The following is a 23,061-nucleotide window of genomic DNA, read 5'->3' as shown; positions in this document are numbered from 1 at the left end:
AAGTTAGATCTTGTGCATACTCACTTGAAAGTTTATCCCATCATATAATTTTCAACTTGACTTAGCCTTAGGGCTCTTCTTAGACCATAAACCATTCTTAATGCATCTCATACATATATTATCATCATTAATTGATATCACTCAAATTATCAGTCTTGTTCATACTCGAATTAATATAATTAGCATCCGCCAATCTTCTTAATGGTCTTAAAACACTTCGAAATTATTTTTTCGGGGGTGTTACAGCAAGCCTAAGCTGTTCCTCCTCAGATGCTGCTGCCCTAACAACTGGCTGAACCGGAATAACATGCTATGTTGGCATGACACCTGGAACCTGACCAACGTAGACTCGCTGATCTGGAGTATGGGCGGTGGGAGTCTGAGTTCCTCCCCCTGGCTGTGAAGTAGTTGGTGCAACCGAAATCAACCCCGCCTGAGCCAATGTGCCAAACATGCTCAGGAACAGTACTAAAGTCTCCTGAAGTCCCGGGGTAGCCACAGGTACCTCCGGTGCCTGTTCCCCAACCAGAGCTACTGGAGGTTCCTCAACTGCTGCTCTGACAGGTGTTTTAGCTGCAGCACGTGCTCCATCTCGGCCTCTACCTCTGCTTCTGCCCCGACCCCTAGCAACACCGGCTTTAGGGGCAGCGTCATCAGTAACTGCAGCTCATGTCCTCACCATCTGTGAGAGAATAGAATGATAAATGTTCAAACTCTGAGATCAATAAACTCGCACGATAGGAATAAAAGAAGTGAAGTCTTCCTAATAGTTCTGTCACCTCTCAAAGATAAGTACAAACATCTTTGTACCGATCCGCAAGACTCGACTAAACTCGCTCATGACTCGTAGCACCTATGAACCTAGAGCTCTGATACTAATTTGTCACGACCCAAATTTCCCTTCGTAGGATGTTGTGACGGCACCTATTCTCTAAGACTAGGTAAGCCTAACATCTACTGAATTAAATGACATAATTTAACTAAAAACAACTATTAAACATGAAGCTGAAATTTCTATAGTAAACCAATAATCCCGAGTGCAATACAATATCCCAAAACTAGTAGTACAAGTCATAAGCTCTACTGAGTTTATTAAGTAATTCTCTAAATACAATTTTTCCGGAATAGAAATAAACAGTACAAGTACATTATCAGAAGGCGACTCCGAGGCTTGCGAATGTGATGACAAGTATACCTTGAGTCTCCACAGCAAAGCTCGAACAACTAGCTAGTGATCAACCAACTCCAAAGTACCTAGATCTACACAAAATTATGCAAAAAGCGTAGCATGAGTACATCACAGCGGTACCCAGTAAGTATCAAGACTAACCTCGGTGGAGTAGTGATGAGGGACAGTCAACACACCTACTAGACTTAATAACCTGTAAAAGTATGAATGTGAAACTAACAAGGAAACAATGTCAATATAAAGCTAAAGATAACAAAACAATACTTACAATAGAATACTAGAAACAACAATTAGCAATACGGAACAAACAGGTAATAATGCCGTAGAGTAAGCTGAGCACAGTTTAAGTTCGGTGAAACCAAATAAAGAAAACAAGTAACAACTCAATAAGATCAACCGCCTTCACACAAGATTTGTTCAACAATTTCCCCGAGGTACTTCAACTCATATTTAGAATTCACGGGTCCCAATTCATGAATCGTAATCACTTGGCATCTTGTGCCCACATTACAATTCATAACCGCACAGTCGACTCACCTGCTGCATGAAAACCTCACGTACCAATACCATTAATACCTCATATCCACACGGACAACTCACGTGCCAACAATAACAATGACTCATGACTGCACAGACAACTCACGTGCCAGTAGAACAACTCTCACACAGTAGTCAAGTAAACTAGAGTACACGTAAGTGGTCAATAACATTAGGATTCATCTTCTTAAACCGATATGGGTGATTAATTACGTGTATGCTTGGGCAAGTGTTTATCACAACTCAAGTCAACAAGTAGGAGTGGAGACAACGAAGGGCACATAGGAAACAACACAACAAACCGTAAAATGTATAACTCACACAAGGTAGGTACACCACTACACAAATATCATAAATAACAATGCCCCCAGGCCATCACAAGTCATCACAAATCATCCCCGACATAGCCCACCTTATCTCCCCGCGTGCATAATAATAAAGTACATGCTCGCCTTGTCTCACCGCACACATAAAATATTCCTGCCTTGTCTCGCCACATGCGCAAACCCACATATATAGCCCGCCTTGTCATACCACATGTAAAAATATCAATAATAACAATAGGAAAGACAACTCACATGAAAACACCCCGACAATCCTCTAAACAATACCATGTGTGCCAAACAATAACAACACAATATAATGACTTTCACCATATGTGCTCATATGCCACAACATTTCCTCAAAATAATTCCAATATCACAACCACACATAACCCTCGGCTCAACAACACTGAGTACAATAAAAACAACAAACAATAATATGGGAGTACGCCAAGTAAATCAACACAGGAATTCCATAACACAAGGAAGAAGAACAAGCTCACAATGAAAGATATAACGAGTAGTAATAGTTTCAACAAGAATAACCCAACAAGGGGAGAGATAATATGTAACAACGATATCCAATAAGAGTGGCTCAAAAATTGAAGGGGTAACATGTAACAATGTTCCCAAACAAGTACAACTCGATGATAAGAGAGATAACATGTAGCGATGATTCCAAATAAGGATAAGTCAACAATGAAAGGGAAAAAAACTTCAATTAAGGTTAAGTAATTACGGAAGACATAACAATAACTTCAATTAAGGTTAAGCAATTACAGAAGAGATAGCATGGCAATAAAAGAGGCAACAACTTCAATTAAGGCACATAAAAGTTTATTTGGCAACAAGGGTAGAACATGAATCAATCAACTCCAAATAAGACACGTAAGGGTGAATTTAGTAAATGGAGTGTTTAACATGATAATACTACTTCATTTTTATTGAACATAAGAACCTAAGAGCCTAAAACGGTTAAATTCTCACAAATAAGCTCGAGTGCATACTCGTCACCGCGCGTACACAACCTTCACATGACACAATTATCACAAATGACTAAAATTCTAATGAGTAGTTCCCCCACATAAAGTTAGGCAAGATACTTACCTCAAAGAAGCTAAACCGATACCCTAAAATGACTTTCTCGTGTGAAACAACTTCTGGATGGCTCAAATCTAGCCAAAATAACTTAATATCATAAATAAAAACCATAGGAAACACTTCTAGATAATAAAGCTTCGATCTTAAATAAATACTAAAAAGTCAACCTCGGGCCCGCACTTCAGAACCCGACAAAATTAACAAAATCTGAACACCAATCCGATTCGAGTCCAACCATACCAATATTATCCAATTCCGACATCAAATCGGCCTTCAAATCCTTATTTTAGATTTTTGAAAGCTTTTACAAAAATTCCCATTTTCTCTCATTCAATTCACTAATTTAATGATAAAAATAATTACATAATCATGAAATATAATCAATTCCGGATAAAGAACACTTATCCCAATCCAAACGTGAAGAAGTCCTCCAAAGTCGCCCAAAGCCGAGGTCTCTAACTCAAAAAGTGATGAAAATAACCAAACCCTCGACATAAATACCAGCTGCCCAGAAAATCCCACTTTTGCAATAAGAAGATCGCTTCTGCGGCCAATAATCCGCTTCTGTGGAATTACCTTACCTGAGTCAATGTCACTTCTGCCCTCAATGTTCCGCTTCTGAGGGATTCCTCATCCATCCATGCTTCCGCTTCTGCGCTCCTTCTCCTCTTCACCCGCGCCCAATGGTCCGCAAGTGCGACCACACAAGACCGCTGCCCAAACCAGCTTCCTTCAACATAATCCAAATGATCCGAAACCCGTCTGAAACACACCCGGGGCCCCCGAGACCCCGTCCGAATATTCCAACAAGTTCCATAACATAACGCGGACCTGCTCGAGCTTCGAATCACATCAAAAAACATAAAAACTATGAGTCGCATATCAAATCAAACTTGATGAACTTATGAACTTTCAACTTCTACAACTCGGGTCGAATAATATCAAATCAACCCGGAATGACATCAAATTTTGCATGCAAGTCCCAAATGATATAAAAGAGTTATTCCAACTCTCATATTCGAAATCTGAACCCAATATCAACAAAGTCAACTCTCGATCAAACCTCTCAACCTTCCAAACCATCCAACTTTCCAATTTTTGCCAAAATACATCAATTTGTAAGGCCTCATAAAATTTTACCTAAAACTAGGGGTTTCGTGGTGCCGAGGTAGGCTAATGTATTTGAGGGTTTCAGCATACCTCTTACCGGTAAAGGCTACCAGCACATCGGAACAGTATGCTCAGTTGAATATCAAGGAAATAGTCTGGTTGCCTGGCAATTCGATTTCTATTATCTCAGATCGAGGGGCACGGTTCACATCTAAATTTTGGAAGACATTTCAGCTAGGTTTGGGTACTCAGGTGAATCTTAGTACAACTTTCCATCCACATATCAACTGGCAAGTAGAGCTGAGCATTCAGAAGCTTGAGGATATGTTGCGCGCTTGTGTTATTGACTTCAAGGGTAGCTGGGATGATCATTTGCCACTCATAGAATTTGCCTACAAAAACAGTTATCATGCTAGCATTCAAATATCGCCGTTCAAGGCTCTATATGGTAGGAGATGTAGATCTCCCATTGGGTGGTTCGAGATTGGGGAAGTGGAGTTGATAGGGCCAGACCTCATGCATCATGCTATGGAGAAGGTTAAGATAAATAAGGAACGGTTGAAAACTGCCCAAAGTCGTCAGAAGTCCTATTCGGATATACGTCGTAGGGATTTGGAGTTCCAAGAGGATGATTGGGTATTCTTGAAGGTTTCCCCCATGAAGGGTACAATGCGGTTTGGTAAGAAAGGAAAATTGAGTCTGAGGTGTGTCAGACTGTATAGAATCATTCAGAGGATAGGTTAGGTGGTTTACAGGCTTGAACTACCTCCAGAGATGTCTTTAGTCCACCCGGTCTTTCATGTATCCATGTTGAAAAAGGTGGTTGGAGATCCGTCACTTATTTTTTCGGTTGATACTATTGAGGTTAATGAGGAATTGACTTATGAAGAGATTCCAGTTGCCATTCTTGATAAGCAAGTCTGGAAGCTGAGAAATAAAGAGATTGCCTCCGTGAAAGTGTCATGGCAAAACTAACAGGTCGAAGAGGCCACCTGGAAGCCGATGAAGAGATTAAGAAGAAGTATCCTCATATGTTTGAATAGCTATGTAGTTGTGTCCATGAAAAAGGTTAAAAGCTATCTTTCTACAAATTATGTTTCCCGTTGTAGAGCTTATATTAAGGATACTCCTTTTTGGTAATATAATGTTTATGGCATTGTGGTCGGTGTTATTTCCATGTTGTTTTACATCGTTGTGTTATGGTTATGCTGTTAGGATTGGTTTTGGGATTCTCTGGCAGTGGATAAGCCCAATTACAGGGGAGACTCTGGCAAAAAGTTTTGGAAATTTTGGGAGTTAGTCAAAATTTGGAACTGCTGGTGTGTGAAGTGAGAGTTGGGTCACATTGGATGCTAATGGCAGATTTTGACCCTCATTCGAAGACGAATGATCCTAAGCAGGAGAGGATGTAAGGCTCATTTTCTCGCAAAAGCGGGCCTCGACGTGTGACAACTCTTTTAAATGAGGTATTAAAAGAGAAGAGTCGCCACCTAACAGTTTTTAAGATGCGTTAGGGCACCTATTTGAAAATAAATCTGTTTTAACTAGTCTGTGTCACCAAAGATCGGGTAATGCCTCAAATTACCACAAATAGAAGGTGTTAGACACTTTTCGAGGTCCACAACTGTGTGTCCCAGCCGAACATTAAACTATGTGGATTACGTGATTAGGCTAGGTGATCAAATAAACAAAGGGAGGTATAGAAGTCGAAGAGTCTTATCATAACACATTGGGAATTGTTACAAATCTTAAATGATTATAAATGCATTGGTCTATGTTAAATGACTAAATGTAAATGCCAAGTATATGAAGGAAAGGGGGGATCCTAAGTTTTTTAGCCTAACGGATCATCCCGTGCAACATGAATAATATGCTGCTATCATATTTAAGTAGGGAGTTGCTCATATTATTCAGCGGGCAAAAACTATCATCTCCTGCTACCCGATTACTATGCTGAAGTTGTTTACTTAAAAGCGTTCTAATTCAGTTCTAACTCGTACCCTACGCGTGCGCTACCCATCCCATGCCTATGGTCCAGGATGCTTTGGACCTACTATTTGGGTTGTTCTAAACTTTACTTAGGTTGCTCAAAAAATGATAAAACTAAGCGACATTCAAAACAGATAAGACTTCACGTAAAGACAATTAAAGGCCTAAGTTAGCCTCCAAAAATAACAACAAATGCACGCGGGGAGATTTCTGGTTATGCAGTAGACGATTTCAGAATTAAAACATATTTTGGGTTGTTAAATCTTATATTATCCAGATAGTACTGCAGCGTAGTGGCCAGTTAAAGCATCGCAAGTCCTATAGGCATGATTTCTAATTGTTTATGCTATGAGGCAATGAGGCGATATGAATTACCGGATTACTAGTGCTGATTTTATAAACATGCTTCTTAGGCAGACGTTAATGTCCTATAGGCATGGTATCTAGGTAAGTAAAAATATTGCATTGTTGCGCCCTATAGACATGTTATCTAAGAGTGTTGAATAGTAGACATGGGAACAGGTATGGCAAATACTGGAACTAACATATTTTGACAAGTTAAGTGAAGTGTGTGCGTGACTCCTATAGGCATAATGTCTATCAGTGTGCAGTAATAAAGCATGCTAAACAAAATAACAAATAGAGCACATAGACCCTATAGACATGTACTCTACCCTTTTATGCAAGAATAAAGCATACCCATTTTCCCTTTTTACTAATTCCCTAATTGTTTAGTTTACAAATTATTACAGAACCAGATAATGAATACACCTACAAACATTACATAAAGAATAACTACAGGCCTAGAAATAGACCCAAACAAAACAACCCAACACTAGTTGGGCCTTCAACAATCCTCACTCTTCACATGACCAGCAGGCCCAAGACGCATGACTTACCTACTGATGCCAGACTTAACCATGCAAGTGACAACTACTCAGGGAATTCATTAAACACCTTTTCACACTTAATTCTGAAAGTTGTAAGTAACAAACAGTTCTACCCAAAACATATAAGTAGGATCACATGAATCTTTGAAAAATACAGAAGACATACATAAAATGGGCTCATTCTAGGTTTTAAAGTGACAGGATTGAACATCATAAGCTAACAAACTACTTCAAATAGAATTTTAAAACGAAGCATAGTCCAGAATTAGCCCAAAGGATTTCAGACAATTAACATGAGAATCTAGCAAATTCATATACAGGAACAAGTGAGAGGCAGTTTTCACATGAAGGTTTTAACACGAGAGCCTGATGAAAGTATGGTCATCAACAACATAGCAACAGGCTAATGGACATAGTTAAGAATAGTTGGCACCATATCACTTAGTTGAACATGAGACCTAACATGATGGGCATTACTATAGCACAAAGACTCTAAAGAACTCAATGTAGGTAAAAGAACATGTCAATTATAGATCAACAGGACAAGCAAACATTAGAATTCATATCAGTCGATCCCACATGAGAGAAAACTATACATTGACATTTATCCTAGAAGCAATGCTAAGAGTGCGGGATTGACAGATCAAAGAACATAACTACTAGAGTTACGAATTGCAGATAAACAAGTTTGGTTAGATAGTGAAATAGTGCTATAACATAGGAGAATCAGGAATCAGTTTGCAGGAAATAATAGATTATTCTTAAAGGGTTCAAGAGGAAGAGATTCATTAAAGTAGAATCTGAGCAAACATGACATTAAGGGACAAGTATGAACTTATAACAAGCACAGAACATGACATTAAGGCATAAGTGTGAGCACAAGACATGACAATCAGGCTAGTATGAACATGGCCTGTAAGGTAAAACTTAAGAGGGCCAGAAACTATTCAAATCAAATATGCCGAGTGAAAGTCTACTACATATGTTGAAATCATTCAAGTTCGATACTAGAGGTCATGTAACTTACAGGACATCATTGAGATAGTAGATTTATAGAAAAGCACACAATAATATAATCCTGCAAGTTCATAAATAACAGAGAAACTTAAGGTATGTTTGTCTAAAAGTTAAACCAATATTGGCATATAGAGTACACACATAAGCAAGTAAAGGAATAACGATGAAGGCTAAGAGAGTTAAGAATGCTGACCAGTTGCGAAGATAAACGAACAAAAAGGGTGAGTACCCAGAATTTCAGTAGTGACAGCAACAGAACAAAAACAAAACTCAAAATCCTTATGCGTCAGAGTTCACAGGAGCTTCGGTGAGCCCCGAGCAGTGCTCGCACTAGGGAGGTTAATAGAGAAGATTTCGATGGCCTTGGCTTTCAGCCGGCCAAGAGCAATAGATTCAGAATAGTATCGAGTGAATGAGAGTTTGAGAGAATAACAATGATTTTGGTTCCTTAAAGGGGATTAGGGAAGGGGTTTATATAGTGGTGGAATCAAGCGAGTAAACATGGAAAACAATTAATCACATACAAAATAAGGAAACGATATTGAAATTTCAAACCCTAGTTCAACAAAAATCAAAGATTGTCTAAAGAGTTTGGTAAATAGGAACCATACAACTCGGTGGTGAGTGTATGTAGACGAAATACCGCCTAAGTCTCGAAGATTGAGGACGGTTGTTCATAACCCAAGGCCTGGTATATGCCAAAAAATAGGCAAGCACTAGGTGATGCCAAAATCGTGCAAGTAACCAGATGACAGAACGTATAAGGTAAGGGAATCATGGATTGATTCCATTTTGGGGTAGGAATCGGAGAGAGTTAAGGGAGGCGGCTATTAGGGTTTCAGAGAAGAGGGGAAGTTCGAGATATTCAAGGGGCGGCGGAATGAGCGATTTGTCTTTAGGGTTTGGGACGAGGGTTATAAGGAAAGGGCAAAGGTTGTTGTGGGCCGTTGATCATTTAAGATCAATGGCCAGTATTAAAGGGGAAGCGGTGCAGGTCATGAGATGGATCACGACCGGGTTAGATGAAGAGGTGGTTTGGTTTGGGCTACTGAAGGGTTAAACGGAATGGGCCAGGTGTTTTGGACTTTAATTGGTTCGAAAATTAGCCCTATATCGGGTTATAATTTAAAATACACGAAATGCATTAAAATAAAATTATAAAAAGTAATTAACAAATAATAAAATATTATTTAAGTAGTGAGATGCTTCAAAAACAATAACTTAACATTATAAAAATATAAAAATGTTTTTTGGCATGAATAATGTAAAAAAATATAATTATGCATAGCATATAGGCTATTATTGCAAAATTGTGTGAATAGCCAATATAAATTATATGAAAATATTGTGAAGCATATATGTGGATGCAAATAATAGATTTGGATGGTTAAATCATCACAAAATAATTTAAGGGGTAATTAATACATATTCAGGTAATTAAAATGCAAGAAACATTGATTTTAAAGCTCTACAAATTATGAAACATTATAAAAAATACTTGTATAACTCTTTGTAAATTAAGTAAGGATGCAAACAATCTTTTGAAAGTATATATACTATTTGAAAAATATGAGGGCAAAATTGGGTATCAACAGCTGCCCCTCTTTACCTGGGAATGATGAAAGAGTTGCCGGGTAAAGAAAATGATGAGCAATTTTGTCTGAAGTGAGTGAGGAGTGTTGTGTTTTGGAAAATGATAGGGGCCGAACCCTGGTTCTTGAGTTGCCTACATATCCCTGGTGTTACGGGAATCAGGCCGTGTGTAGTTCTAGATCCAACGGCGAACGAAAACGACGAAGTTGTTACAAGAGTGGTTGCATGTTTCGAAAAGGTTCTTTTGGGTAGGATAGTGTCGTAGGTAATGGATAATTTTAGGTGGAGTCATGAATGCGAATTTGGTCGTTACGAGCGTATCACAAGGCAGATATTTGAAGGGCCATAGAGTAAAAAGGTAGTCGATTACTGGTAGTCGGTTACGTTTAAGGTAGCCAAAGTATGTGAATGGAAACCGGAGTGAAGATTGCTCCTGTTTGCAGAATGGTTACCTCCTGAGTTACCTGCAACACTCAAAACACGGCGCATTCGAATATATATGGGTTATTGCGAAAATTTAAACATGATGCAAATTCCCTTCGGACCATGAAGGTTGTCTTCGGACCATGAGGATGATGTACTTAGACGATGACGTCCTGGGCCATGAAGCGTGTGATAGGGGATTCGCATGCCATGAAATGGTGTCCTCGGGCTATGAGGATGGTGCCTCTGGACTATGACGCCTTTGAATAATGATGTGCAGTATCAAGAGATCCTCGGGCCATGGAATGGTGTCTTCAGGCAATAAGGATGGTGCCTTCGGACAATGTGGCGATGTTTCAGCCCATGAAATGCAAAGATATGGCGATTTCGATCATTTGATAGAGGAAACAGGTGATGCTTAGTCATATGCGAGGACGAGACAAAACACGACTTAGTCTTGTATGAGATGAGAGAAATGCTTAGCCCTATACGAAGAAGGGAGATAGTGCATAACCTTATGCAGTGTAGCGGAGACAGTGTTTAGTCTCATGTAAAGAGAGGCAATGTTTAGCCTCATGCAATAATGGAGGTAATGCTTAGCCTCATGCAAGGATTGGAGACAGTGCTTAGTCTCAAAGAAAGGCAGTGTTTTAGCCTTATGCAAGGTGAGGGCAGTGCCTAGCCCTATGCAAGGAGTGGAGACAATGCTTAGTCTCATGTGAGGAGAGGCAATGTTTAGCCTTATGCAATGGTGAGGGAAGTGTTTAGCCTTATGCAAAGAGTGGATATAATGCTTAGTCTCGTGCAAAGAAAGGAGACAGTGCTCAGTCTCTAGAAAGGATAGGCAACGCTTAGCCTTATGCAATAATGGAGGCGATGCTTAGCCTCATACGAGGAAAGGAGACAATGCTTAGTCTCTGTCAAGGAAAGGCAATGCTTAGCCTTATGCAATAATGGAGGCAATGCTTAGCCTCATGCAAGAAATGGAGACAATGTTTGGTCTCATGCGAAGGAAAGGTAATGCTTAGCCTTATGCAATAATGGAGGCAATGCTTAGCCTTATGCAAGGAATGGAGACAGTGTTTAGTCTCATGCAAAGAAAGGCAATGCTTAGCCTTATGCACGAAATGGAGACAGTGCTTAGTCTCATGCAAGAAGAGCAATGAATAGCTGCGAGAGAGTAAAGTAATTCTTAGCTTGATATGTTTGTGTTTGCAAACTTTGTCGTTATGAAGATAGTGATTTTGCTGTATGTATGTATTTGCGAATATTCCTAATGTGTTCATTGTGCCTGCATCCAAAGAAAAATCATGAGTTTTGCGGTGGGGGGGGGGAGGGAGGGGGAGGGGGTTGGTTTGTGCTCTTGATTCCTTGCTTCGCCTTTACTCCTGTCTTGAGGTCTTTCTTGAGTCACCCTGGGTAACATCTGGCTGCTATAAAATTTTCGAAAAACATGCATTTGTGATGAATTACTTATAAATATGCAGTTGTTTGAAATATGTGATAATGCATGAGAGAAGATGATTTGTTGAATTGATGACTGTGACATGCTATTGAGACATTGCAACCTCCTTGACTCAGGATTTTGAGGATCCTCATCAAAATTCTGCCCCAGTTTAAATGCATACTTCTAGCAACACGTTCCTCGACTATTCCAAACGTAATGAAATCGGACGAACTCGATATCTTGCATCATGGGGGGAAATGAAGATTTTATTATGATGTGACCGAACCTACATGGCTGCCTACGTATCCCCTCTTAAATAGGAATCAGGTCAAGCGTAGTTCAGTTACATCAAATAGAGAAAATGCAAACAATCTTAAACATAGTATCTCTTGACTGCGTCTGAATTGATAAGTTTCGGCCAAATATATCCGTCCATTTCTGCAAGTATAAGTGCCCATCTTGTCAACACCCGGTGAACCATGTAAGGGCCCTGCCAGTTGGGTGCGAACTTCTCCTTGGCTTCATCCTGGTGCGGGAATATTCGCTTTAGCACCAATTGCCCCGGTGTGAATTGCCTTGACCTGACCTTTTTCTAGAAAGCTCTTGCAATTCTGCTCTGATGGAGTTGACCGTGACATACCAAATTCATTCTTTTCCCATCAATGAGAGTTAGTTGTTCATACTGACTCCGTACTCATTCTGCATCGCTGAGCTCAGCTTCTTGTATGATTCTTAAAGAATACATTTCCACTTTGGTTGGAATAACGGCTTCAGTACCATAAACCAGTAAGTAGGGAGTTTCCTCAGTTGATGTGCGAACTGTGGTACGATATCCAAGTAAAGCAAATGGCAGCTTCTCGTGCCATTATTTGTAATCGTCCACCATTTTCCTCAATATCTTCTTGATGTTCTTGTTGGCGGCTTCTACGGCTCCGTTCATTTGCGGCATGTATGCTATGGAGTTCCTATGCTTGATCTTGAATATTTCACACATGGTTTTCATCAAATCGCTGTTGATATTGGCGGCATTGTCAGTAATGATTGACTCTGGTACTCCAAATCGACAAACAATGCGGTCCCGAACAAAATCCGATACAACCTTCTTAGTTACAGCTTTATAAGATGCAGCTTCAACCCATTTTGTGAAGTAGTCTATGGCCACTAGAATGAACCTGTGCCTGTTTGAAGCAGCGGGTTCGATTGGGCCGATGACATCCATACCCCAAGCAGAGAAAGGCCAGGGTGAACTTGTTGTATTGAGTTCATTGGGTGGTACTCGTATCATGTCAGCATGTATCTGGAATTGGTGGCACTTCTGAACATATTTGATGCAGTCTGTTTCCATAGTTATCCAGAAATACCTTACTCTCAGTAACTTCTTGGCTAAGATGAAACCATTCATATGTGGTCCACAGGTTCCGTCATGTATTTCCTCGAGCAATCTGGTTGCCTCTTTGGCATCGACACATTGTAGTAATCCCAGGTCAGGAGTCCTTCTATATAGAATTCCTCCGCTTTGAAAGAAATGGTTGGCTAATCTTCGAAGCGTGCGCTTCTGGGTACGGGTAGTAGTCTCTAGGTATTCTCCCTTTTCCAGGTACTTCTTGATATCGTGGAACCACAGATTTCCGTCAATCTCTTCTTCAACATGAGCGCATAATAAGATGGTTGCTTATAAATTCCTATTAGGATAGGATCAATGAAATTCTTGTTTGGGTGTTGTATCATGGAAGACAAAGTGGCTAACGCATCTGCAATCTCATTCTGGATCCTCGGAATATGTTTGAATTCTATCTTTGTGAACCTCTTGATCAGCTCTTGTACACAGTGCAAATACGGCAATATTTTGGTGTTCTTCATAGCCCATTCCCCTAGAAAGTGGTGTACCAAAAGATCTGAATTTTTGATTGCCAGCAGCTCCTGAACGTTCATGTCAATGGCCAACCTGAGTCCCAAGATGCAGGCCTCATACTCCGCCATATTGTTGGTGCATGGAAACCTGAGTTTTGCGGATACCAGATAGTGTTGGTCGGTTTCTGATACTAAGACAGCTCTGATACCTACTCCTTTGAAGTTTGCTGCTTCGTCGAAGAAACATCCTCCAACCATCATATGCCTCGGTGATATCTTCTCCTACAAATGACACCTCATCGTCGGGGAAATACGTTTTCAATGGTTCGTATTCTCTGTCTACGAGATTTTCTGAAAGATGATCCGCCAATGCTTGCCCCTTGACTGCGTTTTGAGTCACATAGACGATATCGAACTCACTTAGCAATATTTTCCATTATGCTAACTTACCCGTAGGCATGGGTTTCTGAAAGATGTATTTTAGCGGATCCATCCTTGATATGAGATCTATAGTGTATGCACAAAAATAATGCCTCAACTTCTGAGCTATCCATGTCAAAGCACAGCAGGTGCGTTCCAGCAAAGAGTACCGGGCTTCATAAAGCGTGAATTTCTTGCTCAGATAATATATTGCTTGCTCCTTTCTTCCAGTTTCATCATGTTGTCCCAAAATACAACCAAAAGCCCCATCTAATACGGACAAATAAAGCAGCAGAGGTCTTCCTGGTTCTGGTGGAAATAGAACGGGCGGTTTAGATAAATACTCCTTGATTTTGTCGAAGGTTTTCTAGCATTCTTCAGTACAGCTTGTTGCAGCATCTTTCCTTAGCATTTTAAAGATTGGCTCATATATCACCGTTGATTGTGCTATGAAGTGGCTGATGTAATTGAGGCGCCCTAAAAAATTCATCACATCTTTCTTATTCTTTGGAGGTGGCAAGTATTGGATAGCTTTGACTTTTGATGGGTTTTCAATCCCTCGGCGACTGACGATGAATCCTAACAACTTTCCAGCAGGGACTCCGAAGGCACATTTTGCAGGGTTCAACTTCAAATTGTATTTTCGAAGTCGGTCAAAAAATTTCTTCAAATCTGCAATGTGATCCGAACTCCTTTTAGATTTGATGATAACATCATCCACGTACACCTCTATTTTCTTATGTATCATGTCGTGGAAGATGGTTGTCATGGCTCTCGTGAAGGCGGCTCCAGCATTTTTCAGACCAAATGGCATCATTTTGTAACAGTATATCCCCCATGGTGTGATGAAGGCTGTATTTTCGGCATCCTCTTCATCCATCCAAATCTGATGGTATCCTGCGAAGCAATCCACAAAGGTTTGGAGCTCATACTTGACACAATTGTCAATCAGTATGTGTATGTTTGGCAACAGTAAATCATCTTTGGGACTTGCTCTGTTCAGATCTCGGTAATTGAAACATACTCTAACTTTCCCATCTTTCTTCGGAACTGGCACAATGTTGGCCAACCAAGTCGGATATTCGACCACTCGGAGAACCTTGGCTTTGATTTGCTTGGTGACCTCTTCTTTTATCTTCAAACTCATATCCATCTTGAACGTTTTGAGCTTCTGCTTTACCGATGAACACATGGGATTAGTGGGTAGCTTGTGAGCCACTATGGATGTGCTTAAACCAATCATATCGTCGTAGGACCACGCAAAGATATCTTTATACTCTTTTAGGAATCTGATGTACTCCTCCTTCTCTAACGGTGATAGATGAATGCTTATACGTATTTCCTTGACCGTTTCAGAATCCCCTAAGTTATTGGCCTCAGTTTCCTCCAAATTAGACTTTGGTTTATATTCAAAGTTTTCTACTTCACTGACAATTTCCTCAGGTTTATATCATCTTCCAGATCCTTTAAATCATTATGCTTATCTCATTACATGTCACAGTTGCAGGTTCATCGGGATAGGTAATAATAATACTGAAAAGAAAAATATAAAATAATAATAAATACGAAAAGCGGTAATGCATTAATAAAATCTTTAAAACGTCAACAAGTGCAGCTCGATGGCTCGAGCAATTATTTCAAAAACAAATACTGAAAAATATCTCAAATGCTTAAAACTATTTTTTTAAAAGTAATTCATGCATATTTTGCCAGACTACCCAGGAACTCGACGGGCCCCGGATGGTGTAGCGGTCCAGTTCTTGACAACAACTCCTTTCTCTATGGTTTGAATAGTAGGGTATTCCTCCTCCTCCTCAACTATTGCACTGCAGTCCATATCTTTTTCATTTAGAAACAGCTTCCCCATGCCAGCTAAAACTTCATCTTCCCCAGAACCCCACATCATGTCAACTTAATGGAATGTTTGGTGCAGAGATGGTACCGGTTGTTCCAGTGGTTAATAAGAAGCACACCATGGTGGTGACCAATCCTGGTATTCCTGCCACATGTATTCATATCCGAGTCCAAAAGTCATGCCATGACGCTGTGGTTGTACGGGTTTAGTGATCCCTTGAAGATTTTTGCCGAGGCCCTTACCGAGTTCGTACCCCATCCATAGCAGTATGCTTTTTATATTGTTGCTCCACCATCAGTCCTTTTCAATTGCGTTGACTCGTTCAATGCGATGGTATGTTTCTCAACCCAGCTTTTTTCTATTTTCGATGATCGGCACAGTTTGATTGATGTAGATTGGGTTACTTCCATCTCCGTAGATGACCACCTCCTACTGATTCCACTCAAACTTCACAACCTGATGCAGAGTCGATGCCACTACCCCGGCGGCATGTATCCAGGGTCGTCCCAACAATAGATTTTAGGTAGAAGATATGTCTAGCACTTGGAACTCGACATCAAACCAAGTCGGGCCCATCTGTAGGCTAAGATTGATTTCTCCAATGGTGGCTCTCTGAGATCCATCAAATGCCTTCACATTCATGCTTCCCATCCGTATCTCGTGCAGGCCTTTACCCAGTCTCTTCAGGGTAGTCAGTGGGCATATGTTGAGACTTGAGCCTCCATCTATCAGGACCCTGGCGATGAACTTATCCTCAAACAGCACCGTGATGTGTAACGCTCTGTTGTGACTTACCCCTTCTGGTGGTAATTCATCTTCATGAAAAGTGATTTTGTGGCTCTCCAATATCTGTCCGACCATGTTAGCCATCTCCCCACTAGCGATGTTGGTGGGTACATAAGCTTCACTTAACACCCTCATTAAAGCATTCCTGTGTGCGTCCGAGTTTTGCAGCAGCGACAAGATGGATATCTGAGCGGTGGTTTTGTTCAAGTGGTCAACAACAGAGTACTCTCTCGCTTGTACCTTTCTCAAAAGATCATCAGTGCCAGTCTCGACAACAGGTGGCTTAGATGCAACCTCCTTGCTTATTCCCCCTCATACCTTGTGCCGCAGTTGTTTCCTCCATTTTTGCTTTTCCCTTTCTCCTTGCTTCCGCAACATAATCCCATGGGATGGCATCAGACTTGTAGGTTGGCGTGGGAGCTACCATCACAGTGAAGGGTGTATATACCTCAACTTCAAATGGCGCCTGGGTTTGTACCACAACTGGTGTGAGGGTGACTGGAGACGTTTTAGGATCATCTCCCTCTCGAATGAGTCCGATAGACCCCTCATGATCCCATTCATCGTCAGTCTCTATCACATTTACTCCCTCACCTCTATGATCCGGGAGAGGATTGTTACGAACATTTGGTGTAGCCTCCTTTGCCTGTATGACCTTAGTATCGATTAGCGTCTGAATCTTATCTTTTAGTGTGCGGCATTCATCGATGGTATGACCCTTCATGCCTAAATGATAGGCACATGTTTTGTTGGGGTTGATCCACTGGGAGGAATTCTCCATAACAACAGCAGGGATGGAAGTAACATAACCAGTGCCCTTTAGTCTCTCGTACAGTTAGTCTATGGGTTCATCAATTGGGGCGTATTGTTTTAGTGGTCTGCGAACAAAATTTGGTCGTGGCTTCTGGTAGTTTTGGCGGGTGGGTGGTGGTGAATGGTAATATGTAGATTGAGTATTATAGGCATGGTAGGTGGTAGCGGGCTGTTGGTATCTGGGGGGTGAAGGTTGGTATGTGGGTGGAGGTGTTTTGTTATGTGAGAGGAGACTTAGGACCCTGTACCACCATCAAGGCACCTATTTCTTTCTTCTTTGAAATGCCTCCTGATTGCAAGGCTTTGTTTGTGGCCTGCACTGCCTCGAAATTGGTCACCATCCCATTCTTAATTCCTTCTTCTATTCTTTCTCCTAGCATGATGATGTCGGAAAATTTGTAATTTTCAATAACCATTAACCTTTCGTAATACTGCGGGTGTTGAGCCCTAACAAAGAACTCGTTCATTTGTTTTTCTTCAAGTGCTGGCCTTACTTTCGTGGCTTCTGATCTCCAACGAGTAGCATACTCGCAGAAGGTTTCTATCGGCTTCTTCTTAAGGTTTTGAATGTAGAAAATGCCTGGCGCATTTTCTGTGTTGAACCTGAATCTATCCATGAAGTCTGATGCCATACTCACCCAACTAACCCACTTCTTTGGATTTTGACTGATATACAAAGACAAGGTTTCTCCTGTGAGGCTCCGCATGAATAGTTTCATGCGTATTTGTTCATTATTTCCTACTCCTAGGAGCTTGTCACAATACATTCTCGGATGCACTTTCGGATCACCAGTTCCATCGAACATTTCGAACTTGGGAGGTTTTTAACCCTCCGGCAATTCCACATCCGGATGAATACACAGGTCCTCATAGTTTAGACCTTCAACACCTTTACTACCCTCGACACTCTAAACACAACCGGTGAGCTTCTTGAGTTACTCCACCATGTTCTTAATGAGCAGGTCCTTCTTAGTTGATTCAGGTATGTATAGGATTTGTTGTGGGGTGTGAGGTAAAGTTTCCACATATATCGGATTGCTTTGATGGATTCCTGGTACTTGGGTATAATGGTAGTCATTGGTTGAGTTTTGGGGATCAGCAATAGGTTGTGGCGCATTTTGATAAGTAGTGGTTTGTGGGTATTGAGTTGAATGATGGTGGTGTTGTGGAGGAGTCGGCACTGGTGGTGGGTTAGGGCTCTGGGGAGGTGCGGGATACTGGTGTGATGCGGGTGGATTTGGTGGTGGGTTTGTGTTTTGCTGTGGTGTTTGGTTCTGGGTAGTCAGGTTTTGTTGGTTAATGTCGGGGACATTGAGAGTGAGGGAGAGGTTTGCCAAATTTCGGACCCGCTCAAGCTCGCCTTGTATTTTCAAGATTTTCTATTCCAGACAAAAGACCAATTCATTATGTGCCGGAGTATTTCGGCCATTTGAAGTTTCAACATTTTCCGCTATGGTAGCATTGTCTTTCCTGATACCACTCAAATCATCCATTTTCCCTTTCCCTTTACTTTTGCCTTTAGGATCGCTTGGTGGAGGAGGTGGTGGAGGACCTCTGGATCTAGTGTGATATATTGATGATTCCAATATGCACGAACCAACCTTTGGAAATGAGAATAATCAAAAGAAAAGAAAAGGCAAAAGGTAACCAAGTCAGTAAGGAATATTAAAAGAGTGATTGGGATATTAAAACATGTTTCACAAAGTCATGCAATAATTCGCGTCCTAATTTGGGGATCTCATTGTGCCCGAGGTAGGCCTAAGTGACACGTAGACTTGGAGAAAATTGATTCCAATATTTGCATCATTTCATTAATGACAAAATGAGTCAACCCATTACTAAATCGACAATAATAAAATTACTAATGGCATTTAGCCTTATTACAATCGAAATCTAAAGCTAAGCTAGAAAGCTGTAAAGAACATCATTTCCTAGTCTCTGTGCTTAGCTCTTTTGACCCCATCAATCATGTTTCCCAGATCGCACATATCCAACAGTAAGTAGGCTTTTGCTAGATGTCCTCCTTCACTGCCATCTGTGTCTTGACAATTTGAGAGTCTCTTTCTCATCTTTCCCCTGAGCTCCATCAATCCTTGTTCCAAGTATTCCAATCTTTCTGTTGACTTAGTGGAAATATCCTTCCATTCTTTTATCGCTTCTATGTTCACTTTGTGCTATTCCAGATGTTTAGCTTCAGACTCGAACACCCTTTTGCGTAGCCTTCTATACTTAACATGTTCTTCAGCTACTTTATCTATGATCCTATCCTTCAAATTGACTCCCGGATGGATGTCTCCCGCTATGTCATCCTCCAACCATGATAGATAGTAGTACATATGTCTAGCATGATACCTGTCTGGCTCAATGATTTCTTTTTCCACAATGACCTTTTGGTTCCACATATGTTGTGCCTCGAACTTGAATGGAATGACGTCTCTTTTGAAATCTTCCTTGTACTGGACTATGTTGGAAACCTGAGGTATGACCTGTTTTCTCCCCGCTTGCCTCATTACCCTTATGGGAGCATAAGGATATATGCCTCGCAACCTGATTAGTACCATATGAGTAGTCCCTCTTGATTGATGATGAACTCACTGCTAGGAAACTACTCGAACATCCAATGTACCTGCTCGTCCGTCAGATTGCTGAAAAAACGCACCCAACTTATAATATTTCCCGATTGTGCAAACCTGTCTAGGATAAACGTCATTTTCTTTGGGTTATAGTAAGCTATGTAGTCATTCAACGGTCGTCGCAGAAGCTCTTGACGATACTCTCCTCTCTGAAAGTGTTCCAGCAGCCAGACTTGTAGTAACAAATTACAACCCTTAAAGTGTCCAAATCCCTGCTTGCACCGATCTAGAGCGCGGTACATCTCAGCTAATATCATAGTGATGATAGTATAAGTTTGTCCTTTGATGCCCTCCATCAAAGTCCTGGCGACCATGGATAAGCGAGTATGAATCCTTCCCCATTTCATTGGAAATATCAACAACCCCAAGAAGCAGACGATGAACATATAAACCCGACAGCGTGTCCAATCCAATGAAGTAATGGCAAGTTCCTCATGATGAAGACGATATGACTTGCTATGCCCGTAATGCTCATAAAGAAATTCAAAAGGGATGTATGACTTTTTAAAACAGAGCAGCTCGTCATTTTCCTTAAAACTCAACATCTTTAGAAAACCGTGAGGAGTGTGATTCTCTGGTACCAGTAATTACGGACTATCCCATGGCAACTTAGCGAAGCCTCCTATTTCTTCTAGGAGAGGAGTCATTTTCTATATTGCCGAATCAAAAAACGGCTCTTTTCTCGTCCCAGAACATGGTAGCAGCCTTAATTAGTGCCCTATTTGGTCAAATGTTTAGCAAGGATGGCAGGTCACCCAAAACTCTTCTCACATGATTCTTGTCGCAAGGTGCAAGGTCTTTCCACCAGTCAAGTAGCAACGGTGGGATGTTTTGGACCATACCGAACCTGGGGACTTCATGCTTCATTTTCTTCAAGCCAACAAAGTTTAGCCCTTTCCCCCTCCAAATTTGACTACTTATGCAATAATGATCAACACGTTGGCGTATTTTCTACAAGTAATACACATAATATGATAGTGTCTATTGGGATTGTGGAAATTCCGGCGGACTTTGGACAAGGTTTATCTTAGCGAGTTGTTACGTTGATAACGCTTCAGCCCATACTAGGTTTAGCATGATGCATGTACATCTCAAGCTGGAGTTGGGTTTTTAGAATGGTCTAGACTGGTACTCCCAAGTGGACAACTTGAGAGGGAAAGGCATGAGACCGTCGATTGCACCGCTGATCGAATAGTCTACCGCAAATAAGCCTTTCCAATTTAAAAAGGGTAATTTTTGGAAGATTGTGGACGCTCATCAAGCGCCGCTATGTTGATAATTGGCACGAGTTGAGTATGATGTTGATCATTCTTTATATAGAGATAATAACACGTTGCCAAATATCTGCATGATATAAAGCAGTAAATTGGATAGCAAAAGTAAACATGGAAAGAATAGAGAAGAAAGACAAAAGGAAGAAGTCAGTTTAGTTCATAAAAATATATGCGGGAATGTAATAAAGCAGGAAGTAGGGATATGAAAGACATGATATAGCAGTTTTAGACAGGATGAAAAGAGATAAAGGGTGGTTATAATGGTGAATGGGGAAGGGATGTGCATGTCATAGCAGATTTAAACAGATAAAGGCTAATAGGGGAAGGGGTGTGCATGTCATAGCAAATTCAAGCAAATAAAGGTGAAGAAGGGAAGGGATGTGCATGTAGCAGCAGTTTTAGAACAAATAAAGAACAAGAGAGTAATCCACATAAGTCAAGTTCATTGGGGTAAGAGCCTAAGCGTAGTCCCCAGCAGAGTCGCCATGCTGTCGCGCCCCATTTTCTCGCGAAAGCGGGCCTCGACATGTGACAACTCTTTTAAATGAGGTACTAAAAGAGAAGAGTCGCCACCTAACGATTTTTAAGGTGCGTTAGGGTCCCTGTTTGCAAATAACTCTGTTTTAACTAGTCTGTGTCACCAAAGATCGGGTAAGGGCTCAAATTACCTCAAAGAGAAGGTGTTAGGCACTCTTCGAGGTCCACAACTATGGGTCCCGGCCGAACTTTAAACTATGTGGATTACATGATTAGGCTAGGTGATCAAATATATAAAGGGAGGTATAGAAGTCGAAGAGTCTTATCATAACACATTAAGAATTGGTACAGATCCTAAATGATTACAAATGCATTGGTCTATGTTAAATGACTAAATGTAAATGCCAAGTATATGAAGGAAAGGAGGGTCCTAAGTTTTTTAGCCTAAAGGATCACCCCGTACAACATGAATAATACTTCGTAACTCCCTTTAGGTAGGGGTTGCTCATATTATTCAGCGGGCACAGACTATCATGTCCTGTTACCCAATTACTATGTTGACGTTGTTTACTTAAAAGCGTTCTACTTAAGTTCTAAGCCGTACCCTACGCGTGCGCTACTCGTCCCATGTCTATGGTCCAGGAGGCTTTGGACCTACTATTTGGGTGGTTCTAGACTTTACTTAGGTTGCTAAAAAAATAATAAAACTAAGCGATATTCAAAATAGATAGGACTTCACGTAAAGACAACTAAAGGCCTAAGTTAGCCTCCACACATACCAACAAATGCACGCAGGCAGATTTCTGGTTATACAGTAGACGATTTAAGAATTAAAACATATTTTGGGTTGTTAAATCCTATAGGTACGGTTCCTATATAAGTTTGATTAATATTATCCATATAGTATTGCAGCGTATAGGCCAGTTAAAGCATCGCAAGTCCTATAGGCATGATTTTGAATTGTTTATGTGATGAGGCAGTAAAGTGATATGAATTACCAGATTACTAGTGCTGATTTTATAAACATCTTTCTTAGGCAGATGTCAATGTCCTATAGGCATGGTATCTAGGTAAGTAAAAATATTGCATTGCTGCGCCCTATAGACATGTTATCTAAGAGTGTTGAATAGTAGACATGGGAACAGGTATGGCAAATACTGGAACTAATATATTTTGACAAGTTAAGTAAAGTGTGTGCGTGACTCCTATAGGCATGATGTCTATCAGTGTGCATAAATAAAGCATTATAAACAAAACAACAAATAGAGCACATAGACCCTATAGACATGTTCTCTACCCTTTTATGCAAGAATAAAGCATACCCATTTCCCCT

The 23,061-nt window shown here is 40.7% G+C and overlaps 1 protein-coding gene across 1 annotated transcript; it reads right to left on the bottom strand.

Moving 5' to 3' along the window:
• Positions 1-17,562: 17,562 nt before the first annotated feature.
• Positions 17,563-18,150, bottom strand: LOC138907599 (uncharacterized). Its single transcript, XM_070198201.1, has one exon. It carries the CDS (start codon positions 18,148-18,150, stop codon positions 17,563-17,565), a length of 588 nt encoding a protein of 195 aa, XP_070054302.1.
• Between the last annotated feature and the right edge of the window lie 4,911 nt (positions 18,151-23,061).

Source organism: Nicotiana tomentosiformis, chromosome 3, assembly GCF_000390325.3.
Source record: "Nicotiana tomentosiformis chromosome 3, ASM39032v3, whole genome shotgun sequence".
Classification (NCBI taxonomy): domain Eukaryota; kingdom Viridiplantae; phylum Streptophyta; class Magnoliopsida; order Solanales; family Solanaceae; genus Nicotiana; species Nicotiana tomentosiformis.
Note: the sequence above shows the minus strand (reverse complement) of the source record. Positions and strands in the feature narration are given on the sequence as shown.